The sequence below is a fragment of the Delphinapterus leucas genome, chromosome 16 (assembly GCF_059928025.1).
Source record: "Delphinapterus leucas isolate spDelLeu-1000000601 "Yukka" chromosome 16, BTC_Dleu_Yukka2, whole genome shotgun sequence".
NCBI classification, from domain to species: Eukaryota; Metazoa; Chordata; class Mammalia; order Artiodactyla; family Monodontidae; genus Delphinapterus; species Delphinapterus leucas.
The window spans coordinates 72,820,137-72,841,436 of NC_143144.1; the positions used below are offsets into that span (position 1 = coordinate 72,820,137).

The window sequence follows — 21,300 nt, forward strand, 5'->3', positions numbered from 1 at the left end:
TGATTAGTAAACTATTCAGACAAGAAGCAATTATGAGCTACATTTTAGAAAATTATGCCCAATTAACAAGATTATGCCAAACACTGTGTGAAAGATGTTTTAGTTTGGGGCGGGGGAGGGGTTTTGTAGAGCGAGCATTCAGTGATCATGGTGTAATGGTAACTAGGGGGATGGCCCTAAAAGGAAACATTTGTTTTCTCAAAACGTGCATTTGGAAACGCAAGTGTGAAGAGAGCAGCAGAAAAGATTCATCGTGGTCCCTGACAAGAAGTGCATGAAGCCGATCTCATCAGAAACGTGCCCTCATCACCATCAGATAATACTTATTAAGCCTCTCATTCTCTTGTGCATTTATGTGCAGCTGAGAGCAGCCCTGTAATGGCTCTGTGACTTATGGTGGTAACTAAGGTTTGATATAAAATGCCAGGTCTGGAGACAGCACGGACCCAGGGCTTTTGTTCACTCTCTGGGTGGGAAGACGGAGCACTTGTGGTGCTGCAAGAAACAAGGGGAAAGCAAAAAATTTAAAAACTTTAATGTACTTTTAGTAGACAGAGAAAAATATTGAAGAAAATAGAGGAAAACCAAATAGACTAATAGTGATAATGACTGTGACGATTACTCTTAAGAAAAGCCTCCATTGGTAATGATCCCATCCGCATTTTACTGAATACTCCCCAAGGACTCACATGACTTTCTGAGGGGGGCTACTCCCCTTCTGTACAGATCAGGAAGCAGAGGTTTCAGAGAGGTCGGGACCTGCCCAAGTTTCCACAGCCCCGAGTGGCTGCGCTGAGATTTGAATCTCTTTGACTTCAGCCTCTTCGACTCTAAAACCCACGCATACCGGCTCTGCCAGATACGGTACCATTATCTCTCATAATCCTTAGATCAACCCTTAGAATAATAAGGGTGATAAGCCCCGGGGTCACACAGGCAGCATGCACAGAGCCAGCCGAGGCAGCCTAGAATCAACCCAAGGAGTCAGAGGTCAGGCCAGGGCTGGTGATTTTCACTCCCTCGACGGTCTCCACAGATGAGCACCCCGCATGTCATATCTGAGGTCCCTGCAGCCCTCAGGGTGGCAGGGGACAGCCACCCTGGGGAAAATTCCCACAACGTCTTCTCAGTGCCCACCATCCTGCGTTTCCTGTCTAGCCTTGTCCACGACGTGACTCCTCTTGGGACTCAAATCTGAGGAGCACACGGGAGGGGAGCCCTTCATTGAACCTCACCCCCAAGAGAACCAGAGCCATTTTCCTCCCACAATTGTGCTCCACGGCTCAAGAGCACGACGGAGTCTATTATTCAGGGAAGCACGGTTGGTTAGAAGTCCTAAGGATAAAAGGTCAGTAGGGGATACAAGAAATTGGATTTATTTATAGTATGTGATCTAAGTGTGCTCAGAGGTATTCTCGTAGGTTGCCCAGAACGAGAGTATGTTTATAGCCAAGATGGTGCAGACGTCCTATTCCTTTTTATTAAGCATGTTTATTATGCAGCAATTGGGTTACGCAATTGTCCAACTGCTGAATTACTATCCCTCTGATGGGCCAGCCTCACTACCCTCTGGACCACAGGGGCGGGTGGTCTAATGGCTTTTCCCGAAATGCACTGAGGGGGCCTGGTCTTCCCGTCCCTATCCTTAAGTGGTTATTCTCACTTTTTGAGAAAAGTAGAAGAAAAAAAAAAAGTTTAGGAGAAGACATCAAAAAAGGGTGACAATAAAAATTGTTTCAACCACAGGGTCCACACCCTATACAGCACCCAAGTTCATTTTCCAGATGAATTTTGGGATAAAAGTTACCAAATTGTCCCTCAGTACTCAGGCTCCTTCTGTCTCATGGTCAGCAGAGACGAACCAGGAGGATAAAATAATGATAAAAAGTTACTGTGCTGGAGGCTCAGTTACTATGCTGAAGAATTTTAATTTGTTTAATTATCACAACCCTCCCAGGTGGCTGTGCTCATTATTCCCACATTACAGACAACAAACCCAAGGATTAAGGAGATGAAACTACTCTCCTTTGTAGACCACAGGAAGGCTTGATTTTATTGTAGAGAGAAGCCTGGTCCTTCAGTATTTTCCACTCTTAAGCACAACAGCCTTTTTCCTAAAAAAGCAACTTTGAGAAATTACCATGCCACTGTTTGCCTACTGTCTGCATGATCCCTTGTCAAGAATCGGAACAGCAAGGCTTGAGTTACATTACCTGAAAGTGAGCTTGGTTTTGGAGTAAAACAAATGATGGCGCTGCCTTGACTCTCCAAAGGAACTCAGAATCACTAAGTGCTACCCTCACCCTGATATAACGTAGGGGGTGCTGTGTGCTGGGGCCGGGAATAGGTGCAGACAACAGCTGAAGCCTGGAGCAAATGCCTGTCCCTGGGCGGCAAGAATACCCTCCAGCTGTGGCCTCATTGCTGAGATGACCGTGACCTGGCAAAAGATACCCAAATGCTGTTGGGATGCACAGCCTTATGTTGTTCTCAAGCAACACCAAACTTCAGCTAGAAATTCCCTGGAGCTGACTAAGAAGGGTGACGCAACTAGAACACTGAGTGGGAGACAGAAAAGAAGGGAAACTCGTGTCATCTCGGGGTGATGCAGGAGAGGGGCTGCAGCCCCTGCCGGTGACCTCTCCCGTGCTTCCTTCTCAGGCAGGCAGCTCACAGCCAGCCTCCCCGCCACCCACATCACAGACACAGCTGCATGTAACACAAAGCAGAAATGGACTGTGGGCCCCAAGTCCCTGGACTGCACCTTAAAGAGGAAGGAGCCCAGCCACATGGGACTTCCTCTGACTGTTGCCATTCCTCTGTAACAGAAACAGGGCTCTGAGCCAGGGCCGGCTCGCTCAAGAATCTCACTGCACCCAAGGATCCTGGGACCGCATCCCCAAGGTATGCTCCGTAAGTTCCATGGTTACTGTGTTTGTGTACCTGGCTCAGGGCCTCCTATTTATTGACTTTAGTGGTCTGACAATACACCCCGGAAAATCCCAGAAATATAATAACGTGAATTACAATTCCAGTGACAAGATGACACAGTGCCTTCTCCCTGATGCTAACACTTTTATTAAGCATAATGATAGTGTACAATTATATGATAATGTAGGCCTCCCCATTTTGCCACTTACTTCACAGAATGGTGAAGTAGGGGTTATTTGGAGGCATAGATAAGAGACCTGATTAGAGTTAAGAGTTGGGGTTGAAGTGGTGAGATCAAGGGGCCATTTGTAAAATAAAGAACCTTCTTAAGAGAAAACCAATTCACTCCCTGTTCCTACTGAAGCTCTTCTGACGTGGCTGCTGTTCACCCTGTGGGGGCAATAGGCTTATTCCAGCTCTAGGAGATTAGGGATAAAAGAGGAAAAAAGAAAAATTATAACTCAGAGATACTGCACTCTACGTGCTTAATTTGCAGGGCTTTGTGGTTGAGAAAAATAGAGGCCGCGATCTGCCTTTGTTGAAAAGGTGACATTTGGGTTCATTAAAGGTGTACAATAGATTTTCATAAAGGCTATTTTTCTAAGTCATTAAATTGGTTTTTAGGAACTTTACACTCTCCTTCATTTGAACAATTATTAAACTATATAATAGAATTGTATAATTGCTAAAATTTTACAGCCGGGTATAAAATGCTGTATTATTAAACTATAATGAAGATGCTCAAGCCCATTACAACTTTTTAAATGAATTATAAAACCCTTTGCTGCTGGTAAAATATCTTAAATTACAGTATTGTGTATTCTAACAATATGTTGAACCAAAGTTTGCTACAATGCAAATACGCCACTCACAAAGAAACCTTTACTTGAATTAAGTTTGCAGAAGCCCGAAATCTGATAGCATCTGATTCAGCAAAGCAGACAACACCTGATGTTTGCAGGCTGGGTGAGATAGCTGGTCCCCTGAGGGAGGTGCCTTTCCCCACATTCCTTCGACCACAGAACCAGCCAACAGTCAGAGCCTCTCATATTCAAAGGCTGTACAGGTGACACTTAGCAGGGCCCTGGGGATTAAGGAAATGCTTCTGGTAATAGCAATCTTCTCCCCTTAAAGTCACCCCATAGGTGAGATTTTTTAAATGTCAGATGTTTAGTTGCTGAGTACCTGCCACTTACATGTATGTTACGGGCTGTATGGTGTCCCTCAAAAATTCATATGTTGAAGTCCTAACCTTTAGTACCGCAGGGTGTGACCGACTATGGATGGAGACAGGGTCTTTAAAGAGGTGATTAAGTTATAATGAGGTCATTAGGACGGGCCCTCATCCAATCTGACTGGTATCCTTATACAGAGAGGAAATTTGGACACACAGACACCAGGGTGCACACACACAGAAGAAAGGCCATGTGAGGACACAGCAAGAAGGCAGCCATCTGCAAGCCAAGGAGAGAGGCCTCAAGAGAAACCAAACCTGTTGACACCTTGACCTTGGATTTCCAGCCTCCAAAACTGTGAGAAATACATTTCTGTTGTTTTAGCCACCCAGTCTATGGTACTTTGTTACGGCAGCCCCAGCAAACGAATATAATGTATGACACTGCACTCTGTGATATAGGGTGATATGCATATGTACCTGCTGGGAAGCCAGGCCTCCGAGATGAAATTCCGGTTTTTTGGTACCAGTTATACCCTGCAAGTTTCCATTTCCAATAGGGTTTGAATACACAGCTGAAAATGCCTTTTTGGCATCCTGGATTGTATGGCAGCCTTAACAGAGTAATACCCAATTTTGAGCTCTGAATTCAAGCACTCTCCTGGATGAAGGGCTTTGAAAACACTCTATAAGCAGTTATTTCAAAAAGTGTTTTTACAACAGCCTATTTCCTCCCAGGGCTAACATGGGTGGATTCTGGGATGTAGCTTCCCTCTGAGCTCATCCTCTGGCACATAAAGCCAGGAAGATTAAATCCCAGGAAGCCACTGTCAGTCTCTCCATTGCTGCGAGTAGCCGGGCCCATCACACAGGGCCCCAGGGCCACTTGGCAGGCTGGTCCTGAGCTCCGTCAGGAGGCTGCCAGGGGAGCCCAGAAGCAGCCTGGGTGGAGTGCCCTGTAGCTTCGCACTTCTGCTAACGTAAGACCCTCCCACAGCTTATTTCTCCCAGGACTTAAACTCGCTCTAAGCAGGAGAGCATTATGCGAAGGAAATGCTAGGTATAGCCAAGATTTGGAACTTTCTTTATGAAACGAAAACAACAGTGGGTGCTAGAAAACACTGTGGGTTACACAGAAATGATGGCAACCTCACAGAAACCATAAACCAAATGCCACAAAAAACATGCTGCACCAAGACCGTTTTCTTCAACAAAAGGCCCAGGAAATGGCATCTAGAAGCCACAATCATTTAGATTCAGTGCACGTGCTGAAGGCTCAGTGCTGACCTGTCTGGTCAGCAGTCAATGTCAGCCCCTCCTAAAACTCCCCCATCCTCCAAGTCCACGCATGAGAACCCCAGCTGTGGTTTGGTATAAGCACTTCCATCTACCATGGTTGTCCAGCAAAAGTCTCCTTTGACATGTCACCTGCAGGGTGGGGGATGCTGGATGGGGGGAAAGCATCACTCAGACAGGGTGAGGGTGGGAGGTCCTAAAGGCCGCGGACTCCTGCGGGCCCCTGGATGATGGGAACCTGGTCAAGAGCCTCGGTTAACACCACATATGAGTCTACCCCGGGGGTCACTCTGAGGGGAGTGCTGCCTTGGGGAAATTAATTTAAGTATCCCCAGTTGGGCATCACGTGGTCACCAGAGCCCCGTTTCATTGTTCGCGTTGGCACGAATTAGGAAAGATTTGGTCCAATGCACCCGTCTACTCTTCAATCTCCTGAAGCCCCTCACCACACAAGGAGAAGGAAACCTGAAAAGACTCTTACATGCCTCCATTTTCCATGTTGGCAGAAAGAAAAGGGGGTTTTTGAGGCAGCCCTTGTTTCCCAGGCAGTGGTCTTCAACCAGGGGCGATTTTGTCCTGCAGGGGACGTTTGCTGTGTGGCGGGACATCTCTGGTTATCACGGTCGGGGAAAGGGGCTCCTGGCATCTAGAGGGCAGAGGCCGGGGTGCTGATCAGCATCCTACAAGGCACAGGGCAGCCCCACAACAAAGAATTACCAGTGGCCAAAGGGCAGTGGGGCTGAGGTTGAGTAAGCCTGACCTGGAGAACCGTTCAGCTCATAGCCAAGAAGTCACTAAACAACCTTTACTGAAGTTTCCACGATTGGTAGTGAGGTGTGTAGCCCATCTTCAGCAAAGATGCCAGGGAAGCAAGTGACTTCCCCTGGAGAGGCCTCTGACACTAAACTATCTTTCAAAACCATCCCTGTGGGCTTCCCTGGTGGTGCAGTGGTTGAGAATCTACCTGCCAACGCAGGGGACACGGGTTCGTGCCCTGGTCTGGGAAGATCCCACGCGCAGCGGAGCAACTGGGCCCGTGAGCCACAATTACTGAGCCTGCGCGTCTGGAGCCTGTGCTCCACAACGAGAGGCCGCGACAGTAAGAGGCCCGCACACCGCAATGAAGAGTGGCCCCCGCTTGCCGCATCTAGAGAAAGCCCTCGCACAGAAACGAAGACGCAACACAGCCATTAATTAATTAATTAAAAAACAAAACAAAACATCACTGTGACAAGGCCTCACATTTTCTCATTTACTCTACAGGTGCAAAACCCCATAGGCCACCAATATCAAAAAAAGCCACTGGAAAACAGGACCCACAAGCAATGCATAGTTTAGCCTGGCCCCTTGGAGCACTTCTCTGTTACTAAAGATGGGACAAAGGGGGCCAGTGATACCCAAGTGCTAAAAGCCCTTTGAAGCTTACAGCTAATAAAAACTTCCTTAGGGCAGAGCACTGCCCTGAGAATGCATGACAAGTAGGATCACATTTAATGCTCATAATACCCGAGGAGGCACTCTCACTGCCGTCCTCATTTCACAGGCGATAAAACTGAGGCAGAGAAGTAATTTGCCCAAGGTTTCGTGGCTGGTAAGTGGTGAAGTGAGCCCATGCTCAAAATTTCAACTCCAGCTTCCTTGTGAGAAGTTTCACAGGGTGTCCCTAGAATTAAAATAAAAATTCTGCTAACTTTTATTCCCGGTTCCTAGGAGATAAGTTCTAAATCCTTGGAAGTTCATGAATGATAGGAGTGTTTTGACTATGGTTATGGTTATGGCTCTGTTTAGACCAACAGGTCAAGGGGTTGGGGCTTTGAGCCACATGAGGTCAGCCTGATCTCCTGACCTCCAGGGAGCAAACAGGAATCAAATATTGCGTTCAATCACATGCCCAATGGATCAGTCAGCCATGCCTATATAATGAACCCCAATAAAAACTGGTCACTGAGGCTCAGTGGGGCATCCTGGTTGATGAACACACTGATGTGCTGGGAGGGTGGCATGCCTGAATTCCACAGGAGTTTCACAGGGAGAGGGCATGGAAGCTCTCCTCCCAGGCTTCAGCTTAAGTGTCTCTTCATTTGGCTTATCCTGATTTGTACCCTTTAAAATAAAACTGTACTTGTAAGTATAGTGCTTTCCTGAGATCTGAGTCATTCTAGTGAATTGAACCTGAGGGCATCATGGGAACACCTAAGTTTGTAGCCAGTTCGTCAGAAGAGCCTGGGAACTCCTGAAGTATGGTTGGCCTCTGAAGTGGGCAGTCTTGTTGGGGACCGTGCCCTTAACCTGCGGTATCTGTGCTAACCAGGGGGCCGGTGTCAGAAGTGAGTTGTACTGCAGGATGCCAGCTGGTGTTAGAATAGGCCTCATTCGCTTCCTTTACGCTCGTTTATGAACCGGCCTGGCACCTCAATTTGCCACATGTTCGACAAGAATTTAGGGACTGATTTAGTCTCTATTGAATGAATAATGTTATCCAGAAACAAAAAGGTCAAATGCTCCGTTTTAGGTATTACAGTGTAGCCAGTTAAAATGTATAGAGGAGAGACATGCTGCTGTTCTATTTCTCTTCTGATCAAGCCTCTCTGTGTCTCAGGTCTATTGTCGGAGAAATGGGAATAATAATAGTACTGACCCCATGAAGTTACTGTCAAAATCAGTTTATATATATACGTATATATGCACACATACATATATGTATGTATTTATATAATGTGCTTAGAATAGTACTTGACCCATGGAAAGTACTATTTGCATATTTGCTTTATTAATACAAAACCACAAAAAGCAGAGGTGATGCAAGTTACCGCAGAAAATAGCTCTAGGATCCGTCATACGATTAGATCGTTTGTAATGTTTCCCAAAATGGGGTTTGGGAACCAGTGGTGTATATGACTTTATTTAGGTGGCATAAAAACATTTTTATTGCTTTCATTTTAATATTTATATAATGACTTTTTAATATAGAGAGGGCTATTGCATTGATTCACGTTTCACAAATGTTATTAACAGTATATTTCGATACTGAGTTTAAAGATGAATATTAAGCAAACAATAGCACTGGTGGAATGCAGTATGGGAGAGCCTGCGAATTCCTGGTCTTTGAGGCTAAGAGGCAGGGCTAGCTCTCAAATACCATCTTTTCTGCAAATAAGAGTGTTTCCTGTTTACAATTGTGTCACCTCCTCCCACTGTCAGCACTAGTTAAAGAGATATGGCAATGGCCTCTGGCAGGTGGTCATACTCTGACACCCAGGCTGGACCAAGACCTGACTACTGTCACAGCTCCAAGTTCACAGCACCAAGAATCTGATGGTTAGGAGGATCTCTGAGAGACTCCTGCGCATGGAGAGATGGAATCTGAAACAGTTCTAAGCCCAGTTCAAGACCTGATCCTTTCTTTATTGTCTTGTGGTTTCCACCTCTTCTTGGTCTGGTGTCCATAGAATATCCCACCCCTTCCCCTCCTTCCTTGGGACTTTCTACAATGACCGCATCTTAGAACCAGCAGGATATCACTCGGTTCAAAGCCTTCTTACAAATGAAGGAAGCAAAACCTAAAGAGCTCCATCTTTTTCCATCCATGTGCCCCTACCCCCACCCCAATCCCTGGGAACAACCTTCCTATATGGCCCCAGGGTCCACAGTTAAAGCTCTAACATGTGTCACCAACCATGATAACGGTGGTGTCCACTTCCAAGTGCAGAGGGTTGGCCAGTCGTGCTAGGCCCTCTGCATACTGGCACTGGTTCTTTAATCCTCACAACAAACCCCAGAGGTGGGTGACAGCTTATAGGAGACATTCAGAGACGGTAAGAAACACGACCCAGGTCATGAAAGAGCAATAGGAAGTGAGCCGGGAACCTCGCTCCAGTTTAACCAACTCCAAAGCTCATGCTCCCCCCCAGCAAAGCAACTCCTAGGCTGTCAGCCACAGGGTGAAATGGAGGTACCGGAGGGGGGCTTTAACCACTGGCAAGGGTGGCGTGAGTACAGGGGATGAGTATCCACGCGCTAGGGGCCTGGTGTGGAAATAAGCGCCTCTCTCCATCTCCTTCCAGCTTCCCACCTTCCCACCAGTCAGCCTGTGCAAAATCCCACCACCCTGGCCTTGCTCTCAAGTACTCTTCTCCGGAAGATTAACAGGACGCCAAAGCTCCCCATTGCTCTGCTAGCATAAATTGCAAGAAAAACATTTAGAATATTGATTAAGTGCTTCATGCTAGAAGATTTAAATTTACCTCCTGTATTTCCAGGATTAGCTGACAAATGGGGTCAGCCTGCTGGCACAAATGATTTACAAAACACCCATTGGAAGCTTTCCTTTTTAAACTCAACACTTAAAATTTTCACTTGGTCACAGCCAGTGGAGTCCTGGGTATTCAGCAGGTTTGGATAATCACCTTATTGCCACATTGAGACTTGTGGGGTTTGGCCCTGGGAAGAGCTTCAAAATCATTTCCAGTCTGGTCTGGCCCTATCCAGTACAGATGGACTCCGTTTAGGTCTGAAGAGGTACCAGGGCAGTGAGGGGGTAACACATGCTGTTCCTCCAGGATGGAAGGTCTTGTTTCAGATAGAGATTTTTGCAGTATTCTAATATCCAGTGTTCTAATTCAATATTCAAATATTCTTCACATGTAGGAGTTAAACAGGTTATAAGCAGGTGTTAAGGAGCCAAAGTGCATCTGCCCCCTGCCCCTACTACCAATCTGTAAACGTTGTGCTGCAACATACAAGTGCCCAGTGCATTTCTATAAGCTTCAGACTGTACTTGGCCAAGAGAGGGATTGTACTGAGGCTTTCCTGGGAGGCCAGGGAGGTACAGACCTAGACTGAAATCCACTGAATCCAGGTTCTCTGCTCCAGGAAAGATGCCCACCTCAAGGCGTTTGCCCCCATGGCCCACAGACGGCCAGCACTGTTCCTCTTAGGGCTAGCATAGTCTGACTGCCAAAGTAGGTGACACGATTGCTAAGGCGGGTAAAGGGACAGGGAGCCTTTGCATTGCTAACTTTAGCAGTAAGCATTCTTGCAAAAGCTATTCATTTGGACCCTGCTCACATCTCTTTTATGACTGAGAAAGCTGCTTTGCGAATTCCTTTTTCTATAGAACGCTGCTTAAAAGTTCCATTAAGATGAGGGGAGGAGACTTGAGATCCACAATTGCTGTACCTCCATGTCTCACTCATAGATATGTTTTATTTGGTTCCCAAAAAAACTGACTTTGGATGTGGCTCGCCCTGTTCCCTGGAGCCCCCGGTAAGTGCTCACAGCTACCTGCACCCTTCTGCCTGCCCTGCTCTGAGTGTGCGCCCCCCGTCCATCAGACTTTCTCCTCTCGGTCACACGTCATGTCTCTTCCTGAGGAAAAGCACAGAGACAGTGAAAACTTCTCAGGGGTCCTCAGCCTTAGTCCCAAGGCTGTATTCCCCAAGTTTCTACAACCCTATTTGACCATGGAAATCAAGGGCCTAAAGTCCACTTTAAGAGGTCTTCACTTTAAGCCACCAGAGTTAAGGGATGTATAATAATGCAAAATAGAGATTTTTCCAACACCTACACTTCCCAAATTTACTTTAAATAAGTGACAAGTACAGTCCATTTGATTTAAATATTCTGAGCTTTTTCCAGCTACCAGACCACTCAAGTGCACAGAAGATGAAATAATTGGTAGGATTCTTAGTGTTTCTTTGTCATGTGACCACTTTGTGCAAGTCAAAGGGATATGCCAGCAATAGCACAGCCTGCATCATGCTTGTTACTAATATGCCTGCCAATTAATCCTGACATGGGAGCTTGGCTGGTTACCCAAAACCTGGTATTTTATCATCTCAGGGGGTTAGCTCTTGGACTCTTCTGTGACATTTTATACTAATCAACCAACTTTCCTTTTTTTAAAGCTGAGCCTTTCATAGGAACTGCAGATGAGCCCTATACACACCACACGCAAGGCCACTCATTTTCCCCAAACAGAATTGTGTTTGGTTTGTTGATAATTACACTCTGAAGCCGATTTTTGAAAATGTTTATTCTTATTTCTTCCCTTCCGAGGGGAAATCTATCTCAAATGTTAAGACAGAAACCCAAGTCCCTCAGAGTTTTCTCAGATTATTGTATATTTAAAAATACTACAAGAGGGTGCTTCTCGAGGGTAGTGAACTTTAGAGCTGCCAGAGATAGTTGACTTGCTCCAAATCTGTTACCAATGGATCCCAAGCTGGTTTAACTCAGTTCTATTCTGAGTAATGACACATATGGCTGGGACAAACGCCACTCTAAGATATTTCTAGGACCCCCCGGCAAATGGTAATTTATCTGAAGATAGCCAGGCAAAGGAAGGACAGATGGGAAGAATAAGTCTCCTGGGAGCCCTACGTTGAAGCAAGAGTCCTAAATCAACGCCAGGGACCACGTTCTCAAAGGTAAGTCCCCTCTCATCACTCACCCACTCACCCCCAATCCTCTGGCTTCCAGCGATTCTTTCAACCACTCTTAATATAGGTCATTCTAAAGAGATAATCAAGCTGCAACAAGTTTTAGTGGCAAACTTTCAGTCTTTCCCCTATACCCTGTCTGCTGGGATTTCAGCATGAAGCATCCCAGCCTACAAGCTTTCTGTTTTTCCCATCATTCGAAGCACCCCCTTCAGGAAGCACTGGGACATATGGGTCTCTCAAATCCAGCTTCTCCCTTCCTCTTTTACTATTATTCACCGCCCCCAGATTTACTGAGGTATAATTGACAAATAAAAATTGTATTTACTTCAGGCATACAACTTGATGTTTTGATATATGTATACACTGTGACAGGTTTACCGCAATCAAGCTAATTAACATATTCATCACCTCACAGAGTTACCATTTTGGGGGGTGGGGTAAGAACAACTAAGATGTACTCTCTTGGCAAATTTCAAGTATATAATATGGTACTGCTAACTATAGTCACCGTCATCTATGTATCCAGATCTTGTTCAACTTGCATGTCTGAAAGTTTGTACCCTATAACCAACATCTCCCCATTTCCCCACCCCCAGCCCCTGGTAACCACCATTCTAGTCTCTGCTTTAAAAAGTTCAACTTTTTTAGAATCCACATATAAATAACATCACGAACCTGGAGGACATTATACAAAGTGAAATAAGCCAGACACAGAAAAACAAATACTGCATGACCTCCTTTACTATTTTTTTTTTGGTATGCGGGCCTCTCACTGTTGTGGCCTCTCCCGTTGCGGAGCACAGGCTCCGGACGCGCAGGCTCAGCGGCCCTGGCTCACAGGCCCAGGCGCTCCACAGCATGTGGGATCTTCCCGGACCGGGGCACGGACCCGTGTCCCCTGCATCGGCAGGCGGACTCTCAACCACTGCGCCACCAGGGAAGCCCTCCTTTACTATTTTTTTACTTCTTACTCTCTGCCAATTCCTAATTCAAAGAAAGAGCCCAGGTTGTCCAAGGTCATGGAACAAGGCAAAAAGTACACTGGCCTCAGAGTCGGAAATCCTAGCCCCACTACAGAATTACTGTGTGATCTCAGTTATGTTCCTAGCCTGTCCCTGCCTCATTTGCCTCATCTGTAAAAGAGAAGGATGTTTATCATACCTGACTCGTGGGCTGTTGTGAGGACTAGAGGGCACAATGCATGCGAAATGTTTTGCAAAATGAAACACACTATATACCTGTTAGTGCAACTCACACCAATGTTCCCTAGTGTAACACCCCAAGCAAGGCACAACGCCACCATCCATCTCTTGCAAAGGGCCAAATGGCCAACTGACTTGGGATTAAGCATCGCATGTGACATTCTGGAGCATTCACTCTGCCCCAAGCACTGAAACATTACCCCCATTTAATCCTCTTAATCTAGCAGCTAGGCAGTCGTAACGTTTTGTAGCTGAGGAAGCAGAGGCTTGGAGAGGTCATGATGCTGGTAAGGGCAAGAGCCTGGGTCTGCACACAGGCTTGGCTGTAAAACCCAAGAACTCACCCCCTGCCTCATGCGTGCAAAAATGGTCTCAGACAGGTAGTCGTCGCAGGAGGTAAGGTGAGGTTTTGTGGAACCCTTAAGAGCTCCCTAGAAGTAAAATGCTGTTTAGCTCCAAGATGTGTGGATTGTGTGTGTGTCATCGGGGAGAGAGGTGTGGCCGCCCCTCCTTCCTTGGTGTTCCCACGTCTCCATTTCCCCCTCTGCTGAGAAGTTAAATGGCAGCCCTGAGAGAAACATCATGCTTTAATTTTTACTTTAATTTTACTTTGCCCCTCTGTTTATGAGGCAGACTTCCTATCACTAATACAGCAGAAGGAAAGGCTGTTTCTTGGGAAGAGAGCTCATGTCTCCTCTGACATTGCCAGGGTGACCTTGCAGTGGCAAAGAGTCCCCCTGACAGGGAGGGGTGGTCGGGCAGATCTTGTTGGAGGTAAACACCACGTGGCCAAGCCAAGCACTGTACCCCGAGAAGCAGAAGCCAGGTGATTTGGTGGGGCCGGGGGCAGAGAGATGGGGAGAACACCTCCGCATGGCTGTCAGACTCCTCTCTCATGGGGGAAACTAATTTCACGGAGTTTCCAGTGATGAGTATTCTTCTGAGGTGCCATCTATTAACTTAGTCTGACCTTCCAAAAATGCTGACAAGCTGCATCTTGCCCACTATTTGTACGTTCACTGAGGACAGAATTTTTTTTGAATGCCCATCTCCATGAAGTTTCCGGAACACAAAAGGAGCTTAATAAACAGGGTGAACACTGCCTCTGCCATCATGCTCTGTGCACTTAGACACGAGCAGAGAAGAAACCGGTTTTGCTGCAGCCAAAGCTTGCCTCTTCTTGTGGTCAGGAACCACCTCTGGCCACTGTCATCACCTCATCCTAACAGGGTCCTACCCTCATCTGGCCACCTGTCTTTACGGATGCTGGAAGCTGAGCGGGCCCGACAAGAACAGAAGGCTGACCTAAGAGGAAGCAGGACGCTGAGGCCTGGCCAAAGATAAAAAAGAAACTGTGCTCTGTGGTGCTATGTCTGCGTCTAGACCCACCTCTAACCAGCTGGGGGACTTAGTGCAAGTCACTTCCCCTCCCTGAACCTCAGGGCTGTACTGCAGGATGGGGCAGTTAAATGCCATAATATTCCCCAAGCTTCCTCCTAGTTCTGGCATTTCCTGCACAGTGCACTGGAGATGGGAAGGGCTCAGGAAACACTTTAGAAGTATGAAGAACATCTGGTTGACCTTAGCTTGTGTCTTCCCGACCCGCCTTCTCCTCAGGCTTGTGTGTGGGTGTAGATGATGGTGTGTGTTGGTGGGGACCCAGGAGGACGAAGACAGAGACTAAAGCTCAGCTGAACGGCAGGTAGGATATCTAAGAAAAAGAGGGGAGTGTTGGGGGTGAGAAGATAGCAAGCAAGTCACAAGTGGAAAAACTGCCCAAATACGTTCTTGGACACAGGCTGGGTTGCGAGTCAACAAGGTATCTGGCAGAGAAGTTTCCGGTGAGTGTTCTGGTGAGGATGATCCTCGGCAGGGCCTGGGCCGGGGGTGGTGGGGAGATGGGAGGATGGATTCCAGTGACAAGTGTAAACACACACAGTGCCTGGCACAGGTCCCCTCCCCTGGCATGGCAGCAGGCAGAAGTCACCATGTGGTCACTGCTGCCTCTCAAATCGAGGAAGAACCGTGGAAAGAACACAAGCCTCTAGATTCCAGGGCTGGTTCTGTGACTCGCTAGTTCTGCAGGCTCAAGCCAAAGCGTCCCCTTGCTGAGCCCCATGTCCTCCAAGGCTCCAGTAACAACACAATCAAGGCATCTCTCTAGCAGCTGTCAGGAGGGTAACATCCGAAGAGGTGAAGTGTGTGAAAATACTTGGTGAGTATATGAATATGTCCCAAAATAGCTGAATACTCATTATGATGAAAAAAATCAACAAAAAGGCAGAATCAACACTCTGCTTTGACTAAAGTTAGGAAATGACTATTTGTAAGTCATTGTGGTTCTTTCCCTCGGAGATCTGAATCAACTCCAAAGAAGTCTTTGGGCCGTTCTCACTGGACTCTATTCACACGAGGGGTTTTCAGTGCAGTGCCTCACAGCTCCTCAAACCACGAAAGAGCATCTCCTTCTGCTTCCTGAAGAATGAACCCGAGTAGGACGCTACATTTGCCTTAACACTTTGGTAGTAACACTGTCTCTGGCTTATCTTTAGATAGAGTTAAATGTTCCACATTCAGTCTAAATGGCAATGATGTTGACAAAGCCAAGAGCCCCCAAGACAACCCACTGAATGGGAGAAAATGTTTGCAAATGATATGACTGATAAGGGATTAATATCCAACATATATAAACAGCTCATACAACTCAACATCAAGGAAACCAACAGTCCGATTAAAAAATGGGCAGAAGAGGGAGATTGGTTCAAGATGGCAGAGTAGAAGGACGTGCTCTCACTCCCTCTTGAGAGAACACCCGAATCACGACTAACTGCTGGACAATCATCGACAGGAAGACACTGGAACTCACCCCACATCCAAAGACAAAGGAGAGGCCACAGTGAGACGGTAGGAGGGGTGCAATCACAATAAAATCAAATCCCATAACCGCTGGGTGGGTGACTCACAGACTGGAGAACATTTATACCACAGAAGTCCACCCACTGGAGTGAATGTTCTGAGCCCCACGTCAGGCTTCCCAATCTGGGGGTCCAGCAACAGGAGGAGGAATTCCTAGAGAATCAGACTTTGAAGGCTAGTGGGATTTGATTGCAGGACTTTGACAGGACTGGGGGAAACAGAGACTCCACTCTTGGAGGGCACACACAAGGTAGTGTGCGCATCGGGACGCAGGGGAAGGAGCAGTGACCCCATGGGAGACTGAACCTACCAAAGCCCCCGCCCTCGTCAATGGCAGAGTCAGTTCCAGAGCCCATCCTTCTCTCCACTCTAGAGAACATCACGGTCTCCACCTCTCATGGTTAAAATGCACTTTTGAGACTCAAACCTGAGCAGCGTTCGATCGTTCTCCCTCCATCTCTAAATGCATTTCAGAAAATGCATCTGTGTTCCCCTCAGAAGTAAGCACCGACAGGGAGTTAGGCCCCTGCTCTTACCTGTAAATTTGCACAAGGTGGTAAAACATGAGTGGGGATTTCATTCTCAGAGCCTGCTGGCCCCAGGGGCTTGTTCTTGACCCGGAAGGCTGTGGTGGTGGTGGCAGTGGTGGTCTGAACTGGGAGGGCTGGCTGCCACACGGTCACATCTGAGCCATTGCCAAAGGCTTGAATTGCATTTTCTGCAGTAAAACAGGAGGAAATCCAATTTTAAAGTCAAGCAGCAAATGTAACAGACAGTCTACATGAAGGCAGAGAGGCACACTAGAAATTCTGATGAGAGCGCTGGACTTCTGTGAACCAACCCCATCTATCCATCCACCCTCCACACGCTGAAAGCCAGCCGTGGGTCAGGTGCTCAAAAATTCATTCATTCATTAAACCCTGAGCTGGACACTTAGCTATGCTCTAAGTGCAACAAATATGTATTGTGTCCCTATTCACGTATCAGGTGTGGAGCAAGATCCTTCCCCTGAAACACCCATCAGTCAAGCCTTTTGAAAGCCAGACTCAGACCTGTTATTTGGAATCACAGTCACTGTTCCATCTTCCAAGAAAATGCTTGTGTCAAATTTCTATACTAAAAGCAAACTATTTAGTGTTTTTGTTTGTTTTTTCTTTTTAAAATGTTATTTATTCTTTTATACAGCAGGCTCTTATTAGTCATCCATTTTATACACATCAATGTATACATGTCAATCCCAATCTCCCAATTCATCAAACCACCACCCCCACCCCTGCCGCTTTCACCCCCTGGTGTCCATACATTTTTTCTCTACTTCTGTGTCTCAATTTCTGCTCTGCAAACCGGTTCATCTGTACCATTTTCTTGGTTCCACATATATGTGTTAATATCTTTGTTTTTCTCTTTCTGACTTACTTCATTCTGTATGACAGTCTATAGATGCATCCACGTCTCTACAAATGACCCAATTTCGTTCCTTTTTATGGCTGAGTAATATTCCATTGTATATATGTACCACATCTTCTTTATCCATCCGTCTGTCAACGGGCATTAGGTTGCTTCCATGACCTGGCTATTGTAAATAGTACTGCAATGAACATTGGGGTGCATGTGTCTTTTTGAATCATGGTTTTCTCTGGGTATATGCCCAGTAGTGGGATTGCTGGGTCATATGGTAATTCAATTTTTAGTTTTTTAAGGAACCTCCATACTGTTCTCCATCGTGGCTGTATCAATTTACATTCCCACCAACAGTGCAAGAGGGTTCCCTTTTCTCCACACCCTCTCCAGCATTTGTTTGTAGATTTTCTGATGATACCCATTCTAACTTGTGTGAGGTGATACCTCATTGTAGTTTTGATTTGCATTTCTCTAACAATTAGTGATGTTGAGCATCTTCTCATTTGCCTGTTGGCCATCTGTACGTCTTCTTTGGAGAAATGTCTATTTAGGACATCTGCCCATTTTTGGATTGGGTTGTTTGTTTTTTTAATATTGAGCTACACGAGCTGTTTATATATTTTGGAGATTAATCCTTTGTCCGTTGATTCCTTTGCAAATATTTTCTCCCATTCTGAGGGTTGTCCTTTCATCTTCTTTATGGTTTCCTTTGCTGCGCAAAAGCTTTGAAGTTTCATTAGGTCCCATTTGTTTATTTTTGTTTTTATTTCCATTTCTATAGGAGGTGGGTCAAAAAAGATCTTGCTGGGATTTATGACAAAGAGTGTTCCTCCTATGTTTTCCTCTAAGAGTTTTATAGTGTCTGGTCTTACATTTAGGTCTCTAATCCATTTTGAGTTTATTTTTGTGTATGGTGTTAGGGAGTGTTCTAATTTCATTCTTTTACATGTAGCTGTCCAGTTTTCCCAGCACCACTTATTGAAGAGACTGTCTTTTCTCCATTGTATCTCCTTGCCTCCTTTGTCATAGTTTAGTTGACCATAGGTGCGTGGGTTTATCTCTGGGCTTTCTATCCTGCTCTATTGATCTATATTTCTGTTTTTGTGCCAGCATCATATTGTCTTGATTACTGTAGATTTGTAGTATAGTCTGAAGTCAGGGAGTCTGATTCTTCCACCTCCGTTTTTTCCCTCAAGACTGCTTTGGCTATTCGGGGTCTTTTGTGTCTCCATACAAATTTTAAGATTTTTTGTTCTAGTTCTGTAAAAAATGCCATTGGTAATTTGATAGGGATTGCACTGAATCTGTAGATTGCTTTGGGTAGTATAGTCATTTTCACAATATTGATTCTTGCAATCCAAGAACATAGTATATCCCTCCATCTGTTGGTATCATCTTTAATTTCTTTCATCAGTGTCTTATAGTTTTCTGCATACAGGTCTTTTATCTCCCTAGGTAGGTTTATTCCTAGGTATTTTATTCTTTTTGTTGCAATGGTAAATGGGAGTGTTTCCTTAATTTCTCTTTCAGATTTTTCATCATTAGTGTATAGGAATGCAAGAGATTTCTGTGCATTAATTTTGTATCCTGCAACTTCACCGAATTCTTTGATTAGCTCTAGTAGTTTTCTGGTGGCATCTTTAGGATTCTCTATCTATAGTATCATGTCATCTGCAAACAGTGACAGTTTTACTTCTTCTTTTCCAATCGGTATTACTTTTCTTTTTCTTCTCTCATTGCTGTGTCTTAAACTTCCAAAACTATGTTGAATAACAGTGGTGAGAGTGGACATCCTTGTCTTTTTCCTGATCTTAGAGGAAATGCATTCAGTTTTTCACCATTGAGAATGCTGTTTGCTGTGGGTTTGTCATATATTGCCTTTATTATGTTGAGGTAGCTTCCCTCTATGCCCACTTTCTGGAGAGTTTTTATCATAAATGCGTGTTGAATTTTGTCAAAAGATTTTTCTGTATCTATTGAGATAATCATATGGTTTTTCTCCTTCAATTTGTTAATATGGTGTATCACATTGATTGATTTGCATATATTGAAGAATCCTTGCATTCCTGGAATAAACCCCACTTGATCATGGTGTATAATCCTTTTTATGTGCTGTTGGATTCTGTTTGCTAGTATTTTGTTGAGGATTTTTGCATCTATATTCATCAGTGATATTGGCCTGTAGTTTTCTTTCTTTGTAACATCTTTGGTTTTGGTATCAGGGTGATGGTGGCCTCGTAGAACAAGTTTGGGAGTGCTCCTCCCTCTACTATATTTTGGAAGAGTTTGAGAAGGATAGGTGTTAGCTCTTCTCTAAATATTTGATAGAATTCGCCTGTGAAGCCATCTGGTCCTGGACTTTTGTTTGTTGGAAACTTTTTAATCACAGTCTTAACTTCATTACTTGTGATTGGTCTGTTCATATTTTCTATTTCTTCCTGGTTCATTCTTGGAAGTTGATACCTTTCTAAGAATTTGTCCATTTCTTTCAGGTTGTCCATTTTATTGGCATAGAGTTGCTTCTGCGGTGTCGGTTGTAACTTCTCCTTTTTCATTTCTAATTGTACTGATTTGAGTCCTCTCCCTCTTTTTCTTGATGAGTTTGGCTAATGGTTTATCACTTTTGTTTATCTTCTCAAAGAAGCAGCTTTTAGTTTTATTGATCTTTGCTATTCTTTTCTTTGTTTGTATTTCATTCAATTCTGCTCTGATCTTGATGTTCTTTCCTTCTGCTAACTTTGGGTTTTGTTTGTTCATCTTTCTCTAGTTCCTTTAGGTGTAACATTAGATTGTTTATTTGAGATTTTTCTTGTTTCTTGAGGTATGCTTGAATAGCTATAAACGTCCCTCTTAGAACTGCTTTTGCTGCATCCCATAGGTTTTGGATCGTCGTGTTTTCATTTTCATTTGTCTCTAGGTATTTTTTGATTTCCTCTTTGATTTCTTCAGTGATCTCTTGGTTATTTAGTAACGTATTGTTTAGCCTCCATGTGTTTGTGTTTTTTACATTTTTTTTCCCAGTAATTGATTTCTAATCTCATAGCGTTGTGGTCAGAAAAGGTGCTTGATATGATTTCAATTTTCTTAAATTTACCGAGGCTTGATTTGTGACCCAAGATGTGATCTATCCTGGAGAATGTGCTGTGCGCACTGGAGAAGAAAGTATAATCTGCTGTTTCTGGATGGAGTCTCCTATAAATATCAATTAAATCTATCTGGTCTGTTGTGTTATTTAAAGCTTTTGTTTCCTTATTTATTTTCATTTTGTATGATCTGTCCATTGGTGTAAGTGAGGTATTAAAGTCCCCCACTATTATTGTGTTACTGTCCATTTCCTCTTTTAGAGCTGTTAGCAGTTGCCTTATGTATTGAGGTGCTCCTATGTTGGGTGCATATATATTTATAATTGTTATATCTTCCTCTTGGATTGATCCCTTGATCATTACGTGGTGTCCTTCCTTGTCTCTTGTAACATTCTTTATTTTAAAGTCTATTTTATCTGATATGAGTATTGCTACTCCAGCTTTCTTTTGATTTCCATTTGCATGGAATATCTTTTTCCATCCCCTCACTTTCAGTCTGTACGTGTCCCTAGGTCTGAAGTGGGTCTCTTGTAGACAGCATATATGTGGGTCTTGTTTTTGTATCCATTCGGCAAGCCTGTGTCTTGTGGTTGCAGCATTTAATCCATTCACGGTTAAGGTAATTATCAATATGTTCGTTCCTATCACCATTTTCTTAATTGTTTTGGGTTTGTTTTTGTAGGTCCTTTTCTTCTCTTGTGTTTCCCACTTAGAGAAGTTCCTTTAGCATTTGTTGTAGAGCTGGTTTGATGGTGCTGAATTCTCTTAGCTTTTGCTTGTCTGTAAAGCTTTTGATTTCTCCATCGAACCTGAGTGATATCCTTGCTGGGTAATTTGATTGTAGGTTCTTCCCT

At 44.8% G+C, this 21,300-nt stretch overlaps 1 protein-coding gene across 1 annotated transcript in view; it reads right to left on the reverse strand.

Moving 5' to 3' along the window:
• GFRA1 (GDNF family receptor alpha 1) overlaps nucleotides 1-21,300 on the reverse strand; it is a gene marked incomplete at its 5' end in the record, with an annotated part of 66,024 nt that overhangs the window by 10,836 nt on the left and 33,888 nt on the right. The window contains one exon of the mRNA XM_089898208.1: nucleotides 16,499-16,680. Coding sequence (XP_089754334.1) covers nucleotides 16,499-16,680 — 182 coding nt within the window. The remainder of the gene's footprint in view (nucleotides 1-16,498; nucleotides 16,681-21,300) is intronic.